This window comes from Phodopus roborovskii, unplaced genomic scaffold (assembly GCF_943737965.1).
Source record: "Phodopus roborovskii unplaced genomic scaffold, PHOROB, whole genome shotgun sequence".
NCBI lineage: Eukaryota > Metazoa > Chordata > Mammalia > Rodentia > Cricetidae > Phodopus > Phodopus roborovskii.
The window spans coordinates 1,701,193-1,722,818 of NW_026126417.1; the positions used below are offsets into that span (position 1 = coordinate 1,701,193).

The 21,626-nt window shown below is 36.8% G+C and overlaps 1 protein-coding gene across 1 annotated transcript in view; it reads left to right on the forward strand.

Annotated features, from left to right (window-relative positions):
• The window catches only part of Dph6 (diphthamine biosynthesis 6), a 111,306-nt gene that overhangs the window by 81,335 nt on the left and 8,345 nt on the right, over window positions 1-21,626 (forward strand). Inside the window, exon 6 of the mRNA XM_051183772.1 lies at window positions 16,359-16,420. Within this exon, the coding sequence (XP_051039729.1) occupies window positions 16,359-16,420 (62 nt within the window). The remainder of the gene's footprint in view (window positions 1-16,358; window positions 16,421-21,626) is intronic.

The following is a 21,626-nucleotide window of genomic DNA, read 5'->3' on the forward strand; positions in this document are numbered from 1 at the left end:
ATATATACTATGAAATAGTTATTATTAACTGCTAGCCTTGAAACATGCCTTAGCAATTTTCTACATTATGCTTAAGTTGTGACGCTTGAACTTTGAGGTGGCAAAGCAGCTAAGCCTATTGGCAGGGTGTAATTAATAAGTTAATAAGGAGCATTGTGTATAGAGTATTAGTTACTTTATGATTATTGGTCTAGCCTAAACGCCCCTCAGCTGAAGAATGGATTGAGACAATGTGGTACATTTACACAATGGAGTACTACTCAGTAAAAAAAATAATAATGGAATCGTGAAATTTGCAGACAAATGGATAGAACTAGAAGAAACCATCCTGAGTGAGGTAACCCAGTCACAAAAAAGACAAACACTGTATGTACTCAATCATATATGCTTTCTCGACATTTCTAGACATAGAACAAAGGATTACCAGCCTACAACCCACACCTCCAGAAAAGCTAGGAAAGAAAGGAGACCCTAAAAGAGATATACATGTTCCCCCTGAGAAGGCGAAAGGGACAAGATCTCCGGAGCAAATTAGGACCATGGGGTATTGCAGTTTAATAAGGATCAGGATAAAAAAATAGGCCGAATAGATATTTATTCATGGAGAAATAACTTACAATCTAGACAGATGAACACCAGCAAGTTCCACTGGATGCTCTCCTCTCCATGTCCTGCCAGCAAGAGCATTCCAGGCTCCTCCTCAGACCTAGTTCCAGAGGTCATTTCCGCCCCTGGCTCCACCCTCCAGTGGGCGTGGTCAGTGTCAAAGAAGGAGACAAAGTGAATATCCCACTACAATGGGGGGAGGGGAGAGGATGTTAGGAGGAAGAGGAGGGGAGAGGAGAACATGAGGGAGCAGGAAAATTGAGTCAGGGGCAGAGTAGAGGAGAGCAAAAAAAAAAAAAAAAAAAAAAAAAAAAAAAGAGATACCTTAATAGAGGGAGCCTTTATAGGTTTAAAGAGAAATCTGACACTAGGGAAATGTCCAGAGATCAAGGTTGACCCCAATAACAATCTAAGCAATGCCCTTCCCTAATAATGAGATTGATGACTACCTTATATTCCATCCTAGAACCTTTGTCCAGTAGCTGATGGAAGCAGCAGACACCCACAGCTAAACACTGAGCTGAACTCCTGGAATTCAGTTGCAGAGAGAGAGAAGTGATGTGCAAAGGGGTCAAGACCAGGCTGGAGAAACCCACAGAAATAGCTGACCTGAACAAGAGGGAGCTCATAGACCCCAGTCTGATTACTGGGAAATTAGCATAGGACAGACCAAGACCCCGTGAACATGAGTTAGTTAGAAGGACTGGGCAGTCTCTGGGGTGTCTGGTAGTGGATCAGTATTTATCCCTAGGATCCGAATGGACTTTGAGAGCCCATTCCACATAGAGAGACACTCTCTCAGCTTAGACACATGTGGGAGGGCCTAGGCCCCTGCTCCAAATGATATGCCAGACTTTGAAGATCCCCCATGGAAGGCCTCACCCTCACTTGGGAGCAGAAAGGGGATGGGATGGAGTTGAGGGGAACAGGAGAGGAGGGAAAGGTGAGGGAACTGGGATTGACATGTGAAACAAGCTTGTTTCAAATTTAAATTTAAAAATATTATTAAAAATGATTACTGATCTAGTAATATAGGGGCAAGATGCTATAAGCAGTTGGGTCTTTGCAGAAGATATTAATATAAAAACTCCTAATCATGGAGTGAACAATGTATTAGCAATAGAAACTTCCAGAAAGTATTAACATAAAAATGTTAGGTTTTTTTTTTTTTTTTTTTTTTTTTTTTTGTATTTTTTACCGTAGTTTGAAATTTCAGCTTCAAGAAGTGTGAATATTTTGAAAGTGACATAGAGAAACAACTGTGAGCAGAGAGTTACCAGGACAATTAAAGGACAGTGATGGTATGGTGTGAGCATTGGTTAAGGAGTTATATATTTAACCTGAGAGGGAGGCAGCAGTTTGCTATGCCAGAGAGAATAGATACTTTTAGTAGCAATATGCAATATTTGAAAGGCTGTTGATACTTTTTGTGTCTTCACAGAACAATGCTAAGAGCAAGAAAAAAGTTACAGTTGAAAGAAGTGTTGCTTTGCTCTGGGAGCTTTCTGACATGCTGCTGTCACATAAGGACGTAGAAGGCTATCCCAGGCCTTTGCATGGATTGCAAATTTCTACTTTTGGTCCGTGCTTTTTTCCTGTATAATTTTGCTCCTTCTTGAGACCGAAAAGGCAACTGAAGGATTAAGACTGGCCTCCCTTCCTTAACTTTTGACTAATATACTACTGGTTACAAAGCTAGTTCTACAGAATTGTTTTAAATTTCTTGGTCATGGCCATTTAAGTATGTACCATTCAGTAAATATACTGTCCAAAACTGACCCAACTGAAGGATACAGCCCTAATTTGCTATGTGAAATCAGTCTCACAGTACTAACAACAAAGTTTGTTTGATCTCTTTTAAATCTGTTGTTTATATTCAGCATACTGATAAGAAACTTAATGTGAATTGTGGCTTTCATATTATGTCACCAATATAAACTTTGTTATCTGCTTCTTTCCCTCTGCCTGTTTACTTCCTTGATTGGGAGCCCAGCTTCCTTCTATACTATCACCTGTCTCTTGTTCTTGTTGAGTCCTCTTTTCCTGGTAGAAAGGAAATCTCTTGTTACCAGTGACCTACATTTTCTTTCTTCAGACATTGAACATATATTTTAAGTCTTTTACCCTTTTGCCTAACATTAAAAAAAAAAATGCCTCTGGCTCAATGCTGGGGAACAAAAGTGAAATTGTCCCTGAAACTTTGTTTTCCTTACTTAGCAAGTTTTATAATTAATGGCCAAAGTTTCTCCTGTGGCCTCTCTTCCTGAAGATCGTGCTTATTTATTTCCCCCAACAGTCTCATATGACCTTGTTAAAAGCTTCATGTAATTCCCAAATAAATTACATTTACTGTTTTGCTTCTATCTAGTATTTTATTGACATTTCCTGATAAGTTTAATAGGATGGAGAGAAACAGTGTTCTCTTTATAGACTCAGTGGGTGATTTGACCTCAGCCAGTTAACCTTATACTGATGTAGAAAGAAGCTATTCTTAATTAGACTCTATCAGTTTCTCCATTATCAACACAAGAGCTTCTCATCTATACCCCTATAAATCTTAATTTTATTGTTGCTCTTTCCTAAAGAAAGCCTTCATATTAGCAAAACAGCATTGTTCAGAAACAGTTGCTGATTTTTGGATGCTCAGCCATGTCACACTTTATTTCCCTCAGAAACTCTCAGTTGAGCACCATCTGGCCACGGTGATTTATTGCTGTGGAATTTCTCAAGTTGCTCTCTTTTTTCCCCCTAGGAAATTGCTCCTTGCTACTGCATCACTAGTTATTCTCAAAGTGCCCTTGGAATAGTCCTACCCCACAGTACAGGTGTGTAATACAGGTCAGTGCAACCCAGGATCCAGTGATGTGCCCTGCTCCTCTCATCCCTGGCTTGACCCTCTGTGCTGAGGAGCTCAGCACTTCCACTCATGCTGCCTGTTTTGGCCTCAAGTTACTCTTTGTCCCTATTATACTTCAGAGTTTTCACTTCGCAACAATACATCTCTTGTATTTTATTTTTAAAATACTACATTACAACATGATCTAGGCACTTTGAACAGATTCATGAACAGTGCTATGGAGTTGTTTCCAGTTTTTCTGGCTATCCACAGATTTCTCTTCTGACCTTTCAGATAATGTCATCATGCATGTCTTGTAGCTACTGTCCTTCTATATAAGTAGCTTGAATTGCTTTTGGACTCTTTCCTTCTCTCCCAAAAGGCCGCTAACTGGTTTCTTTACAAAGTTAGTGTATACTTTTTAGTCTCACCTTTTGGCTCCACAATAAGAGGTGCCCATACTAATTACACCATGTGCTTTGATTGTGTGGCCTTCCCAATTGCTGGGTTTTACTCCCACACACACGCAGCTTGTTCTATACATTGCCTTACTCTGATTCTGCTTCTAACTGCCCAAATAAGCCATGCTACGGCATGTTAATTATTGTTCCCTCTCATTGTACTGTTCTGTCATTCATTTAGATAATAATGGACATAATTAAAATCATGCATTGTAATAGCCTTTCCAGAAAGAATGCTGAACAGCAAAGGTTAAAAGCAATTTATGTTATTCTTTTATATTCTATGGTTAACAATTTTTATACCTGAACTTGGTTCAAATAATTATTTCGTTAAAAAGATTGTTTAATATGATTTAAAGATTAGTTAATTGTGATTTAAATATATTCTGTCTTCACTTAGAGTAATTTGGTATAGGTTTTTTTAAGTTTCAGAGTTTTGCCATACCCAGTTGTATCATAAGTTATTTATCATTTTCAATTTATGAAACAAAATCAAGGATTATATCTTAACTTTTAAGTATTTTTGATGTAATCTTTGGTTTGAAATACAAATCCAACTAGTCTTTCAGTCATCTATCTCTGAATATAAGCATCATTTTCTTAGGTTTATAAGTGGAGTTACAGATTACAACAGAAGAGAAAATGTAGTGGGAAAAGGAATGCTGGTTTTGTTTATTTTAATATTAGTATATTGTCCCTTCATGTAAGGTAGACTGTTCTAACAAAAATTAACCTGTAATATCTGATTCTGTTCCTTGAATTTTTTAATACATTGAGATTACATACAAAAAATACTTTGCACTTATATCTTTAAATATATGACATATATGAATATTTACCTTATTTATGTATATATAGGGATATTTGTGTATCTATGTATAAATTTAAAGAAATGTCTACTAAACATTCATACACTATGCATCTGTGTGTTTTCATGTGCATGTGGATATACGACTGTGTGTGTGTGTGTGTGTGTGTGTGTGTGTGTGTGTGTGTGCGCGTGCACATGTATGTGCATGTGTGTTTAGGCTGGAGAACAACTGCAGTGTCATCCTCAGGAACAGCCATGTACCTCCTCTGAGGAGGAGTCTTTCGTTGACCTAGATGTGACCAGGTAGGCAAGACTGCCTGACAAGGAGCCCCAGGAATCTTTCTGGCCACACCTCCCAACACTGGAATTAGATGTGAATACCACCATGCCCATCATTTTTATGTGAGTTTTGAGGATCAAATGCAGATGCTCATCATATAGGGCAAGGGCATTACCAACTATGCAGTTCCTTCAGCCCTTAACATTTTAATTTTAAACTTGTTTATTGGTGTTCACCTCCTCCAATAGTTATTCCTCTTAAAATTAAAAAAATAATACAATATTCACAAAAATGTGAAACAATTGTATAATAATTCATGCTACTCTAAAAACTAATCCTCTGTGTCACATACATTAGATATCTTGCACTAAAAACAATGTCCATTATAATATTTAGTAGTTATTTGAAAACTTCTAAAAGAAATCAGTGAGTCATCTTTGTGTGTGTATGCAGCATAGTGTTTAAGGACTCTACAAAAATTATTTTTATCTATTTCCTGTGATCCAGAAAATGATCCATAATAGATAGATAGTTTGTTGCTTTAAATGAAAGTGGCTCCCATAGTCTCATACGGAGTGGCACTATTAAGAGGTGTGGCCTTGTTGAGATAGTTGTGACCTTCTGGGGTTGTGGGCTTTGAGGTCTCAGAAGCTCAAGCCAAGCCCATTGTCTCACTCTCTCTTCCTTTGAAGATGTTGGTTTCTGTCCCGCCTGGACCCATAACTGCTCTGCTGCAAATAAACACACAGATGCTATATTAATTATAAACTATTGGCCGATGGCTAGGACTTCTTACTGGCTAGCTCTCTCTTAATTATTAACACATTTATATTCACCTGTGTATTTTTACATGGCCTTATCTTACCAGAGAATGCCTGGCATATCCTATCTTCCCAGTCTCTACGTGGCATCTCCTCTCTCTCTCCAGCAATCTCATCTCCTAGCCCTGCCTATCTTCCTGGCCTCTACTGGCCAATCAGTTTTATTCATCAACCAATCCAGACACAGAACTCTCAGCTCCTTCTCTAGCACCATATCTGACTGCTTGCCACCATGCTTCCCACTATGATGATAATGGACTAAACGTCTGAACCTGTCAGCCAGCTCCAATTAAATGTTTGCTTTAAAAGAGTTGCTGTGGTCATGGTATCTCTTCACAGCAATAAAAACACCAAGACAGACAGCACAGACCCACAGACAGACAGTAGATATTATGTAGAAAGTAGAACATCATTAAATGGGGTATTTAAAGCATTTTGCAGATAATAGACAAGGCACTTAGCTGGAGTTCCTGATAGTCTTGGGCAGAGCAGAGTGTGCACTTGGGTGAGGCTTCCAAGAAAAACAATAAACAATAGTAGAAAGTTAACAACATCAAACCAGGCTTACAAAATCCAGCAGAAATCAAGTGGGAATGTCAAGGCACTCAGCTGGACTTCCAATTTAGCTTTCTCGTCATGAATGAGCTTCCAATTTTCTTTCCTGCTGTAGGAACTTTTATATCATGTGGTAAACAATAGGAACATCTGTTAGAAATAGTTTACCTTCAAGCAATCGCCAGGGACACAGAGCTTTCACTCTGTCTGTTTTGCTGTTCTGTTCCTTCTCTGCCACAGACTCTCTCTGCCACAGACTCAATGAGGCCAACCCATCTCCAGGGGCCTTGGAAAACACTTTGAGGCAAACTTGCTTGAATGAAAAGAATAGAGTGTTGAGGTGGGGAGAACTCTGCTTTCAGAATCAACTTTGCAGTGAGCTCAAAAAAAAGTGATAATTTATCAGTGTAATATACATAACATAAATATTCCTTATTTGGTGTTATTGAAAATGAGATATCGCATTTTAGCTGATATTACATGATGTATTAAAACTGTAGATCAAAGATGTATAACATGTATAGAACTTATCCTCTAATGAATCTCTTAACATATAAGAGGTATTTTCTTGTTAATCTCTCATCTTATACTGGCTGGTTTGTATAAGTTTAAATACACAGCGTAAATGTACATAAGTAGTTGAAGTATTACCTCTCATGATGAAGGGTCTGAAGTAGACTGGAACCAGTGTTTTCCAATTGTGTGTTCTTTGTTTTCTAGCAAGTTATTCTCACACAGTAGAAGGCATAACTACAGCCATGATAATTTCTTTTTCTTTATTCCATAATCCATTTAGGAGCATAGGCTAGTGAAGAAATGTTCATGATTGAATGCTCGTTCTCATATATTTACACTGAAAAAGAATGACAAGACCACAATACAAAGCAAGGTTGCCCACTCTTATCATGTCTAGTCAGTATAATACTAGAAATCTCAACCAGAGCAATTAAATGAGAGAAAGAGATTAAAAGCACAAAGTCATAAACAAAATTATTTCTGTTTACAAATGATATCCTGATCAAGGAGAGGAAAGCTCTACAGAATTAACAAAATGTTAAGACTGGCTATCCAATAAAACTAAAGCATACAAAAAAAGCATACTAAAGTTAGATTGGCTATCCAATAAAACTTCAGCACACAAAATCAGCATTCTAAAAGGCAATTGTATCTCTATATACAAATAGTGAACTATCAGAAAATGAAATCTGGAAAACAATCCCATTAAAAATGGCAACATGAATAAAATACATAGGAATAATCTCAACCAAAGAGATGAGAGATTTGGATCCAAAAATTATTTCCAAAAAGGAAATTGAAATTAAAATTAAAGTTGAAGTCAAAGATTTACAAGAATTATAATGGTTAAAATTTACATATTATTCAAAGTGAGTGAAGAGACTCAGTGAACACGTTATTCATCATTGGCATTGCGGTTGATTTCCATGGGAGCCCTACACTTTTCTGAATAGAAATAAAGGAGTAGATGTACCAGGCTTTATCTTTCAGGCCACCAAACATCTCCCAAATCATGACATGGAGACTTACTAGTTTTGAATGCTCAGCCTATCTTAGGCTCATTTCTGTCTAGTTCTTTTAAATTAACCTGTTTCTCTTTATCTACATTTTGCCTGGGGTTTTACACCCTTCTTCCTTCTGTATATCTTACTTTCTTGCTGGTTGGTGGCTGTCTGTCTGTGGCCCCAGGCATATTTCGCCCTTTCTCCCTTGTTTTCTCCATTCTTTTTCTTCTTCTCTTCTCCAGCCTAGATTTCTCCTCCTATTTATTCTCTTTACCCACCAACCTCACCTATCCCTCTTCTGCCTAGCTATTAGTCTTTTGTCTTTATTAGACCAATCACATGCCTTAGGCAAGTAAGGTGAAACAGCAACACATCTTTTCATTATTAAAGAAGTGCAGCACAAACAAATGTAACACATCTTTACCTGGTTAAATATTCTACAACAAGTGGATGGGAGTCAGGAGGAGGTGGAGGGGAGGGACTGGGAGGAGAGCAGGGAGAAAACTGTGGCTGGATGTAAAAAGACATTAATAATATAATAATAATAATAATAATATAATTAAAGTTATTTTCATTATTATTTGAAAAAGTAGAAAAAGTCCCCAGAGTCATAGGAAAGCAAAGATCAATAGCTAAATCAAATAAGCAAAACAAAGCCATGAATTATACATGAGTCCAAATATAAATATATGGCACCTTTTCATTTTATATTATTTTTCAATATGATGTTTATTATAATTGAAGAAAAGCAGCAGGAGAGAAAGATACTATGCAACAGAGTTCAAATGGAGGGTTTTTTTTTTAAAAAAATTAGGGAAAGGATCATAAAAAAGGTGAAAGGGGAGGGTAGAGACTGGTCTCCTGGGACAAGAGTGGCAGGAGATAAGGACAGAGAGAGAGGGGGCAGAGAGAGGAGGAGGGTAAGTACAGGGCCCTTTTAAAAGGGAACATAGTAAATATTCACAGGTGGTGCTCTTACTGGCTGCAGCTGAGGTTGTATCCTTTCGAACCCTAAAGACAGGCCAGTACAGATGCCTGAATACTAACCATGTCACCACTAAAAAATCATATAGACCTTGGAACAGAGTATGAAACAAGGAACCCAGAAGTAAAACCATGCCTCTATGATCCATCTCTGCAAAAGTGCCAGTAAAACATGAGTGTGCTGATATTTATGATTTATTAAAGCTTGCCTGTGCATTCAAAAAGCAAAGTCAGCCTCAAGCTATAGAGATCAGATAATGGTGGTACACACCTTTAACCCCAGGACTCAGGAGACAAAGGCAAATGGATCTCTCTGAGTTCAAGGCCACCCAGGGCTACACAAGATTGAATCAGTCTAAAACAGTAAGAGAGCTCACACCTTTAATCCCAGCACCAGAGAGGTATAAAAGATAGGAGCAGAGTCTTCAGTAGTCAGTCTCTGGATTCTCTAGACATTTTGCTAAGAACTTAGCAGTCTGAGTGAATCTGAGGAGCAGTGAACTCGGGAGCCGTTTGAGGATCCCCCTTTGGTCTGAGCTGAGGTAGAAGTGAGAGCTAGTGGCTGGCTACTTTGCTTTTCTCATCTTCATCTTGAAGCTTGAACCCTGGGTCTGGGTCTGTCTGTGGGTCTTTTATATGTCATGTTACACAAGAAAATAAGATGGTCTTTTCCATGAACAATGCTGGAAAAAGGAGAAATACAAATACTACATGACCTCATTTATATGTAGAGTCTATAAATGTGAAACTTGAGGGGAGTATAAAACAGCTAAGGAAGGAGGACATGCATATTCTGGAGATCCCATGTGTAGCACTGTTACTATAGCTAGTAACACTGTGTCGTGTACTTGAACTTTCCAGTGTTTTGTTAACTTTTTTTCCCTTTTTATTTTATTTTATATAACAAAGTCCAATTAAATGAAAACAAACATTTATACACAATATTTGGGAATTTGGGCATCGTTCTTTCCAAACTACTTCCTGCTGGTAAGGGGCGCTGTCATGGGGGATTCAAAGAAGATTCAGATATCCTGGCTGTAGTCTGTAGGGCTATTTTGTCCAGCTGTTTTGAATGTAGGATCAGCTTGTACTCTGTTTCAGGCGGTCTGGCGTGATCAAACCACATTAGTCTGGAAGGAATCCACATCTTTTCATTTTCTGTGGAAACAAAAATAGAAATCCTTTTTCCCCAGTAACTTGTCCTTCAACTTAAATTTTGGAGTCAAAGCATTTTTTTAAATTTAATTTATTATTTTACATGTCGATCCCAGTTCCCTCTCCCTCCCTCCCTCTCTCCCTCCCTCCCTCCCCCCCAGCCCTCCCTCCCTCCTTCCCTCCCTTTTACTCTCTCTGCCCTCTCACATGCACTCTAAACACCCTCCCCTCCCATCCCCCCACCACAATTCCATATGTAGGGGAATGCCATCCAGTTGGGGTCATGCAGATCTGACAGGTCCTATGAAATAGGGACTAGGGCTTCTCTCCTGTATCTAGATTAAGGCAGTTATCCCTCCATGGGGGATATGTTCGCAAAGTCCTTTTGTGCACCAGGGATACATCCTGGCTCCACTGTCTGAGGTCTCTTAGACTGCTCAGTCCTTCTGGCTGAGACCCATATTCAGGGGGGCCTGAGTCAGTCCCATGCTGGCTTCCCAGCTATCAGTCTAGTGGCTGTTAGCTCCTCCTTGTTCAGGTAAGCTGTCTCTATGTGTTTCTGCCGCATGGTCTTGTCCTCTCCATCTGCTTCTGGGTTCTAGTTCGACTCAGTGTTTATGTATGGGTGTTTGATCCTGTTTCCGACAGGCATTAGTTGAGGGCTCCATGGAGAAGTTAGTTGTTGATCTCACTCTCCAGGAAGGGCATTTATGATAGCCTTTCCACGGAAGCTGAGATTGTTAGTTGGGAGCAGTCTTGTAGTTCTCTCGACCTTTCTTTGTGTTCAATTTTATCTTCAAACCAATATTGGCTCTCTGTTTTATGTCTCTCTCTCTGTCTCTGTCTCTCTCTCTCTCTTTTCTATCTTCTATTCCTAACCAGGCTCAATCTTCCTGGTCGCACATGTTTTCCTTTCCTCCCCCTCATTTTCTCCTACTTCTCTCTCCATTCGCTGTCTCCCCCCCCCACTTCACCTGAGCTCTGGGGGACTTGTCCCTTCCCAGTTCTGTGAGGGACTTTGTATGAATCTCTAACTTTTTTTTATTTTATTAAATTTCAGTTTTTCATTTGGGTAATGGTTTCAACTTTATATTATGATTAACTGACCTATAAAAATCATGTAGATTTAAGAGAGGGTAAATCTTTACTTTTCAGAGGGGCAGATTGTCTCACCTTGTTACTTGGGCTGGCCCCAAACTCAGAATGTAGCCTAGGGTACCCTCAGATTTGTGGTACTCTTCCTGTTTCAGACTCTGGAATACAGGATTGCCTGCATAGACCAACATACCTTGTTCAGTATGGGGTTTTACCATATTGAAAACCATTAAGTAGGGCTTGGAATATGTAGGGCAATAGTAGAACGCTTGCCTAGCAGCAGGGGAGCCTGGTTTCATTCCTTAGTTATGTGAGGTGACAGAAAAGTAATTAGATTTAATGTGATGAATACTTTAAAATGTATACATATATGTAATTATTAAGTTGAATACTTTAAATATACATGATTTTAAACTGTTAAATATACTTCAATAAATTTGGCAATGAGGGCAGAGAAAATAACTTGATCAAATTTGCATTTTACACAGTTCATTCTTACTGTCATCATTAAAATAAAATTTATATTCTTTGGGCTCTTTTCTGTATTTTTTTTTTTTTACTCACATTGAGTGTTGTCCTACAATCAGTTCATCTTGCAGCTTTTGTTTCTATTTCTGAATTTCCAGTCCAGACCTCTGACCCCATTTACCTCAATGCCAATTAGATGTCTCTTCTCTGGAGAGTCTTAGGAAATGCAGCATATTCCTAGAATGATATTTACCCTATGTTTCCCTTCCAAATTTTACATGTTTCATTTCTTTGCATATGAAATAGTGGTAGCTGGTACTATCATCTTTTAACTTGCTCCATACTAAAAACCTGAAAATCATCTGGACTAGTTCTGCAAGTACTGTCTGTATCCTGCCTACCAAGTGTTGCTCTCAAATATGTTTGGTCCCTTTCTTGTTAATGGTTTTGTTCTAGTACATCCTCTCTCACTTACACCACTGGTGTGCCCTGTTCACTCATTTCCCATCTTCCCTTAGTCATGCTTCCAGTAAAGTAAGAGGACTGAAGCTAGAATGACCTTTCTAAATTTCTAACTGGATCAAATGTCGAACTGGATCACACTGCAGTCTGCTAGGATCTGTCAGTCTTCTGTAATTAATTCATCCATAAACTCTCACAGGAAAATCTAAAACCATAAGGACCTTGCATGCATTTAATTATTTATTTGTTTATTTGTTTTTTAGTTTATTTGTTGCATCTTTACCCTTAGCTCTTTGCTTTCCCACAATCTCTAACTTTACCAGGCTACCAGGTTCCAGTAGTCCTCATGTTCAAAACTAGTAAGAACTCTTAGGCAAATATTCTTAAAGAAATATTTCCAGTATCTCCTTCTCTTGTACCCATATCTTTCACTTTTTATTTGTTCTTTTCATATTAAGAACTGAACAATATTTTTGAAATAGAAAAGAGGAAAATTTTGTGTGGATTATTAGAACTGCATAATTAACACTCAATGTGATTTACTGGCCATTCACTTAATATATATCATAGATTTTAAAGTGATTCCATAGAATGAGTCTACTTGATGTTAAAATGTTTTGTTTATAGATTTAAGAAAGGAGAGCCATGTCAAGACAAGCCTTGACACAGTACTAAGATAGTTAAGATTTTGGTGACCTAATTAGAGAAATGGGAAGTATAAATATTGAAATAATGTCCTTGCTTGAGTATTCACTTTCACATGTCAACTCATTTTTATATTAGAGGTTACATAACCAATCTTTTTTCCTACCTGTCATTTTTAACAATTTTTTTTCCATTTCATTTCCAAAATGTTCAGATATGTTATAATGATATAGGTTTTGCATCTGGGAACAACTAAATGTTACCTTTCTTTAGAAAAAAATAAATTTTACAAAATTAAATTACTTGTAAACATGTAGACAGCAAGAAATTATGGTGTGTGGGTATGTGTGTGTGTGTGTGTGTGTGTGTGTGTGTGTGTGTGTGTGTGTGTGTGTTAACTGTGAATTTGTATTAGATTATCAGTTCCTGCTTGCAATGGATTAAATGAAAATTATAGGCAGGCCAGAAATTGCTTTTCAGACTGATTATGCCATTTCTAATATCAGTAGTGATTTTACAGTTAAAAGTGTACACTGCTAAAGTTAAAATGGGAACAAAATTCATTTCACTGGACTCTGTTAAAAATAGCATTATCAACTATTTTGTGGTGTTTTCCCACACCAAATATTGAGCTGTCCTGAAGAAATAAACCTCCACTTGCTTTCATGACAGCAGATAATAAATTGGCTGATATAATTCAGCTGAGATGTTGAAAACTGCATTGAAAATAATGGTGCATAACATTTTAGGGTTAACATTTATTCATAGATGATGCAATTAAATAAAGCACACATTAACTTCAAGGTCAGTCAGTAAAGTAATAAAATTGAATATTTTAATTGAATTGTAATCGTTTTCCATTGATACATGCAACTAAAGTAAAATGGATGTCAGCTCTGCAAATTATAGTTCTTCCTCCTAATTAATTTCTTAATTCTGCATGGAGTTATCCAGTGCCTAGGTCTTGTTGTGGGTTTATTCACTCACCCAGCTTCCATCAAGGAATGTCTATAAGATGTGATTGAATGGTTAGATGTCAGAATTTACAGTAAATCTTTTCCTGTACCTTAGAGAAAATCTTATTAGTAACTTAAAATAATCTCGTGCCTGAAAATTAAAGAATGCTTGAAATTAAATGACATCCCACATGCTCTGGACTGTTGTCTTCTTTGTTAATATTTTATTTCTTGATATCACTATTTATATCATCATTAATAAATGGCCCAGTGACTAAAGTTCTTGGGAGACATAAATACATTAAGACAGCACTCCATACCTGACTATTGAAGAAGATAAACTTAGAAGATTCTGTGAGATTTCTGTGAAGCGCTGTTTGTGTGTATTCACGACCTAGGCTTCACTGGATAAACAGTCACTAACTAAATAGAGTGAATCTAAGCAAGAAATGTCCTTCTGTCTTGTGGAGTGTGATGAATTGAAGCTTTTGGAAAAAGTTTGCATTAAAGAGTCTATGACCTTATCTGTCTTTTTCATAACCATCCCAAAGTGTTTAATGTAATGTAGTTTTATATAAAATAAATGAGAAACATGTAATCACAAAGACGTTTTCAATTACATTGACATTGTGTTGAATTTAGATTCTGTTTTTTTTTTAATTTTTATTTAAATTAGAAACAATCTTATTTTACATATCAATCCCTCCCTCCCATTCTCCCAAGCTCCCCACCAATCCCCACATCCCATCCTTCTTCTGCTCCATAGAAAGGGTAAGGCCTTCTATGGGGGAATCATCAAAGTCTGGAGAGATGACTCTCCCATTAAAGACTGGGCTCACAACCAAAAATAAAAGGATTCTGTTTTGTTTTGTTTTGTTTTGTTTTGTTTTGTTTTAGAAGGAGACTATTATACCCTTTAGACCAGGTGCATTAGTTGTTAAATAACTATTTTTTAAATTTGACCATATAAGATGGATTTGAATATTACCTAATTCTTGTCATTAATAAGACTTCAAGTAGTTCCACATAATAGAATCATTTCAGCACAAACCAAGCTGTGTTTCAGGACTACCGTTTAGTTGCCACTTCTCCCAGCAAAGTAAACAAGTTAAACCCAGAAGCAATGCATGCTTTCCAAGGTTCATTCTTAATTTCAACTCAAGCATTGACTTGATTATATTGAGTATATTTTATTAACACTACTCTGACCCTGAGCTTCAATTCTCAATTACAAACGTTCTTGAATATCAGAGTTCTCTGTGACTAACATACAGTTAGAAATTCCTAATCCCTGAAAGGAGTAGAGGAAGGGGAAACTGTGATATATTGTGTGAGAAATATTTTAATAAAAAAAAAGAAAATCATGCATGAACACAAAAAAAACCCAAAAGACAAAATTCTTAGAGCTGCATATTTATTGAAAATCAGATGGTAATTTTATACATTAAGGAGATCCATTTTAAGACATTCTTTGTTAACAAAAGTAAATTATATACAAACTGTACATGGAATAATAAAATGTCTCTAAATAAGCAAAATTTAGAAAAATATGTGAAACTGTAAGAAAATTAAGGATTCAATTTTATAAGGTTTTCATTTACATGTTATTTATAATTTAAGGAGTCATTGTTGCCCTTGGAATTAAGTTTATTTTGAGCTCTTCTGCATCTAAATATTTTGGGGTTATAGGACAGGTAGTCTTCCTTCCTCATCTACAACTAGTAATGCCCCTGAAGTGAAGTCTGGGCAGATTTAAAGGTATCAGTAATGAGTGACTTAGGCCATTGCCTTCTCAAGGACGTTAGCAGAAACCTCTAGAGATCTCTGGCCCTTATCCAAGATGTTTTCTAAAAACAACTTGAAATGCATCTCTTATGAATAGTAATCATGAGGTCCCTAATGATTTGTAACTTTCTGATGTACAGAAAAAAGAAATGAAGCAAATGTGGAAATGTTTCTGATGGAGTTTCCTGCCAAATGTGAGAAGTGGAAGACCTAAGTAGGCATTATTGAGGACAGTTCAACATACAAGCCTGACATTACTTTTACTATATACAGTGTTGTTTAATATAGAAAGGTCTATATAGAAAAGTGCTCAGGTTACCATATTAAATTGAGACACTTTTAAGTACTCAAATTGGGATATTTTTGGTAATGAATTATAGACTATTTAAATAGATACTTTGTTTTGAGATTAACTATGATTTGATTTCTTAGTTTGAATGTATCCATATTGTACCGATAAGTGAATTAATTTTATAGGTGTAACAGTCTAACACTATTCTTTTTATTCTTTTTCTATAATTACATTTAAAGTTAAAATAAGAATAAAACAGAAGGATCACATTGTTGTCTTTAAATAAACAACTAAAATGCCTAGGTCTTGCATTTCCTGTCTTTGAAATTATATTATTTTCATCTTAATTATAACCCCCTCAAAAAAGAAAGTAAAATTAAAGGAAGCACCTGCCTATTAACACAACTGAAATAAACTCAAACTTGTTTTTTAGGAGCAAGAAAGCCAACTATCCCAGGGAAATGGGAAGTAATGGTGGCAAAGCACATTTAAGTTTAAAATCAAAACAATTTAAAATGCATATACATTGCTTTCTTAGGTGAGGAGGAGTCAAGGGAAGGGAAGTGTGCCTTTATAGTTCTAACCTGACACTTACCTGAAAAAAAAATATTAACTTTTCCTGACAGGCTTAGATCCTGATAAGCATCTTGGGAAAACCCTGCGTGAAATGGAGCCTTATCTTTTTGAGGTAAGAATTTATGTCCATCTTCAAAATATCAGTATATGAAGGAGGAAAGTAGTACCATGACATAATGACTATAAGAATGAACATTGCTTCAGAAAATTTTAGATGCATTCATTTTATTTTTTGTGAAAAGGTTAAACTTTATAGTATCTATAGAAGTGTGTTTAAAATTACTTAAGATGATCCCCAGTCGGTTGACCCAAACTAGAATGAGTCTGTAATTGTAAGAGTAAGTATGTGCAAAGGAAAATGCTGTGAGAACATGCTTTTGTTAAAATAGACGCCATGTGCTGTAGGACTAGTGCTGGGATTCTGATGGACACTTCTGCAGAAGCACAGTCTCTCTGACTTGGACTCAGTGTCGAGTGCAGGAGTAGGAGTTTCTGCAGGAACTGAATCCAGTCCTCTTTACAAAGAATAATGTACTTTCCAAGAATCAAAGGAATTATCCCAACATGTCAAATAAGCACCTTCATCTTTACCATTCCCAAGCCTGAAATATGTGCTACATAATAATTAAAAAAAAAAGAACAAAAATGTCATTATTTGTTCCTGTTAATTACTGAATTATAATTGAGAATGAGAGCTAATGTTGGATTTGATACTGCATGGGTTCAGTCACTGAAGCAGTGTAATTGTTAAGTTGTGAGATTTTTAACCTACAGTCAAGAGATGTAGACAGTGAATGTTCTATGCAAGAACTGACCTCTGCCTAGTGTTCTGTCCTATAGCTTGTTCTTTCTGTCTTTGGGTGTTGTCAGGGAGAACACTAGGCCATGTGTATCTATGATACACGCACAAACACACACACACACACACGTGAATTTTATGTTTAAACCAAGGACTTAAACAAGAATATCTCACTATGTATGTACAAAGATTGCAAAAGCTGAAAATTGAAACACTTCTGGTCCCCAGAATTTTAGATATTCAATTTATACCAACATATGAAGTAGAAGAAACAGGTTTTCAGACACTAGTCTCCTTCCTTTAGAGTATATCTCAGCTAAAGCTTTTCTGGGAAATTAAAGCCACATATCGAAAAGTTCTGAATACTGAAGTGAGGATTATGTAAACAATGAGGAGTAAATGAAAACTTTCAAAGAACAGTTATTATAAGTAGTTTGACCTGCAATACCTGATTGTTGTATTTAAAGAGAAACAATAAAAGTCATGTTAGTTCTCAACTGTCCCAATTTGTGGCCCTCATATTTTTTCTGAATGTATATTGTAAATGAGCTCTTGGTCTCTATTGTCTTGTGGTACTTGTAGAATTGAATATTGAGTATTTTCAGAATCAACCCATGTTACCAGTTCTGTGTAAATGCTGATATAAGAAGAAAGCAAATTGAACACTCTGTGTTTTTCATGGAATATGTACTATAGCAAGTAAGAGAAGAAAAACCCTAAAAACCTGCATCAGATAAATCAACCTGGTTCCTAATGTAAGCGCTGTTAGATGGAATAGAGCCACAGGTCCTGGAGTAGCTGATAAAAGATCTTAAACAGATTTGAATGATGGGTGAAATTTACCTGGGCAGTGGCCACAAAGTAAATCAATATGAATGAAGACTCATTAGCAGGAAGACACACAGAGACAAGAAGAAACTTGGTCTAAATGAAATTAAACTGATGTTGATAGATTGATAAGGAAAAGGTAAGATGAAAATATAGGGCAGTCTTGAAGGGCCTTCAGGGATGGACTAGGCAATTTAGGATAAGAAATAATAAGATTTAGAGGACTTTGGAACAGAGATTCATATTATATAAAAAAAAAAAAGCTGAGGAAATAATAGTCTAACAGTAGTATTCATGAATTAGGAGTGGAAAAATTGTAAGTAAATTCCATGAAGCTGTTATAGGAAACAGATGTGTGATAGACCTATATGGAAATATTGTAATAGGAAGATGAAAAGACATTGGCATCAAAATTTCACAGCTGGAAAATGAAGAATCAACAGTTATTCACACACAATAAAGGAAATCAGAAGCACTTATTATTACAGGCGACATCAGAGTTTAGTGAAAAACCATGACAAGCTTGATCATAAACATACTAGATTTTATGTTATAACATGTAACCTGAAGGCAATGTTTTTAACCCATGAGACAGGAGTGCAATTGAGATGGTCAGCCAGAGGATCAAAGTTTGTTATTTGTCAGTGTGTTGCAGATAGTCAGACAATGACCAGACTCATGGGTGCTTCCATTCTGTGTATGAAGCAATTGTAGAATACTGCTTTCACTCTATCCCACATGAGTTTCATCCTCTCATAATTGAGTTGTGAGGTAACTCAATGCCGAGTGCATACCATGTGCTAAGTGGTCTTCGTGCATGACTAGTTATTATAACAAACCTATGAGAATGCAAGTATTAGTGTAGCATTTTCTGTTGAAGCATCACTTCACAGGGGAACCTTCCCAAACTCACATGGCTAGGGAATATCAGAAATAAAATTTGTGTCTAAGCATAGCTTACTTCAGAGCATTGGCTGTGTTCTACTCATACGTCATTTTGAGTTTTTAACTATAATAAGAATAGCATTGCCTTAGCCATAGAACAAGTACTGTGAGCAGTAATTAGCAGCAGAAGAGCATCAGTCATGGCAGAAGCCAGGAGATTCGTGCATATGAGAGGGAATACAATGACAAAAGGTCATACTACAAAGAGATCCATCAAGGGGTATGTCATCAAGGAAGAGCAGTAGGAAAAAGAATGAGAAAAGATTATCTTCAAAACTACAATAACATGGAAGCCCACAGAAGTCTATGAGAAAGACATGAGAGGCAAATAATGTTACAGACCACAAAAATTGGAAAACTTGCAACAATTGCTAGCAGTTAGTAGTCTACCATCCACCCAGTTTCCTAATGTAGATAGGTGGACATTTTCCTTACTCGGTAATACATTCCATCAATCATTCATGTTGATGGCATTCAAAATTGATGTCTCAAAACAAGGTACCTTGATATTTGAGCAGCATTAAAGGAAGGTCAATCTGACCTTCTTTGCTATTCTCCCTAGAGCAGGCAATGAAGGAATACTTTGACCTTCCTATAAAGTATGAGATTTCCATTGCAGATGTGCCCTTCCCATACCTGGAGGAAGGGAACATCACATAGGAGTACAGGAAAGAACCCAAAACAGACAGTGCTGCTCTTTTTAGGACCTGTTCATCTGCTCACACTGCAAATCTGTATCTCTAAACCAATAGGATTAGATACCCAATAAATAGAATGCAACACGAAACTTTTATTGCCCATCCCCTATAAAGTGATTAATGACTACCTTAAATGCCATCCTAAAGCCTTCATCCAGTAGCTGATAGAAGCAGAATCAGACATCCGCAGCTAAGCACTGAGCCAAACTCCTGGAATCCAGTTGTTGAGAGGGAGGCTGGATGAGCAAAGAGGTCAAGACCATGCTAGGGAATCCTGCAGAAACAGCTGACCTGACCAAATGGGAGCTCATGGACCCCAGTCTGACAACTGGAGAACAGCATTGGACTGAACCAAACCTCCTGAATATGCGTGGCAATTAGGAGGCCTGGACAGTCAATGGACCTCTGACAGTGGAACCAGAATTTATTCCTAGTGCCCTCCCCAAAATGATGTGACAGACTTTGATGTTCACCCATGGAAGACCTCACCCTCCCTGACCGAGTGGATTGGGGAGGTGGTCAGTGAGGGTCATGGGAAGATGGGAGGGAGTGGGAACTGGGATTGATATGTGAAATGATTGCTTGTAATTTAAATAAAAATTTATATTGAAAAAGACCATCATTTATAAAATAAAATTTTAATAGTTTGTATAAACCCAGTGGTCTTCTCTAGATATAAGTGTATATGAGAAGTCCATTTGCTTTGGCTCCCCCCATCTTTGGTTTTAGAATGAATAGCAGATAAGTGGGATTTATTTTAAAATAAACCATCATGATTTAATAAGAAAATTTTATAGTTAATATTGTCTGTTAAGGGGATAAAAATTTAAACATGGAGATTATGAACTCCTTACTTTTTCTGTAATTATTCATATACAAGTAACACTATTGTGAATGTGCATATTACTTAGGCATACCCCCCAAAACAAATTTTTGTTAAGTCATTCCCTTTTCATATGTTGGGAATTCATTTTTAAAGTGCTGAGGTTCCCAAGTATTTCTATAAGCCAGGAATGGCCCGAATCAACCACATCTGCTGCTCCAAAAGTTTTTTCAAAAGCTTATTCTAATAATTATATGGCAAACCAATGTTCTCCTCTGCCCATAACTCATTTAGAGGAGAGTATTATTTAGATATCTATGAAACATTAAACATGCTTTTATGCAATGAAAATTACTTCTTATTAAAAACAACTTATTTCCTAACCAAGCAAAGTGCAGACAAATAGCAAATGTGTCCATCTTACTGGCCATCTGCTCTCTGTAATTTTCTTATAACTTAACTCCCCAAATGATTAAATGTGAGAAAGGAGAAAAATAGTGGTATCACATATTCAATAGCTAATAAGAAAAACATTGATTATTCCCTGGATTAGATCTCCAGAAATGGGAAATTTGTATTTTCTTCCCTAGAGTAGAATGAAAAACAACAGTAACTTCTCTTTCTTATCCTTGACAGACAGGGGCAATTTGTTTCTGGTTCAAACTGAACTTGTCAGTGCATACCAATCAGACTTTTCTTACGGGGCATGCTCACATCTGAACCATAGCAGGAGGGCAGTTGACTGTAGAATACTATGTGTGATACAATATTCAGAGGGCATGTGCGAGTGTCCAGAAAATGAAAAACCATAAAGTCAGGTGGCATAAAAAGCCACACATGAAAAAATTCTACATTCCAGAGATAACATGGAATTGAAATACAGAAGTAAGTTTTAGAGCAAGATAAGGTGCTATGGCCTGGTAAGACTGATTATCTGTAGAAGAGAATGAAACTCATTTAGGACTTATGTTCATTACTTCAAATTTTACTTTACAAAATTTTCCTTTTAATTTTCTCAAGTCAATCAGGGTCTTTCCAAAATTGCTGATCACTCCAATGGCTACATATTCATGTGTAGGATGGGACAAAATGCTGAAAACCTTTGGTTATGGGTAAAATAGTTCATTTTTACAGAGTAGGCAATGACTGGACACCTAAGGTTTTAGTTGAAGAAGATTGTACATATAGTATTAAGGAAAATTAGTAAGGTTATAACGTGTTGGGA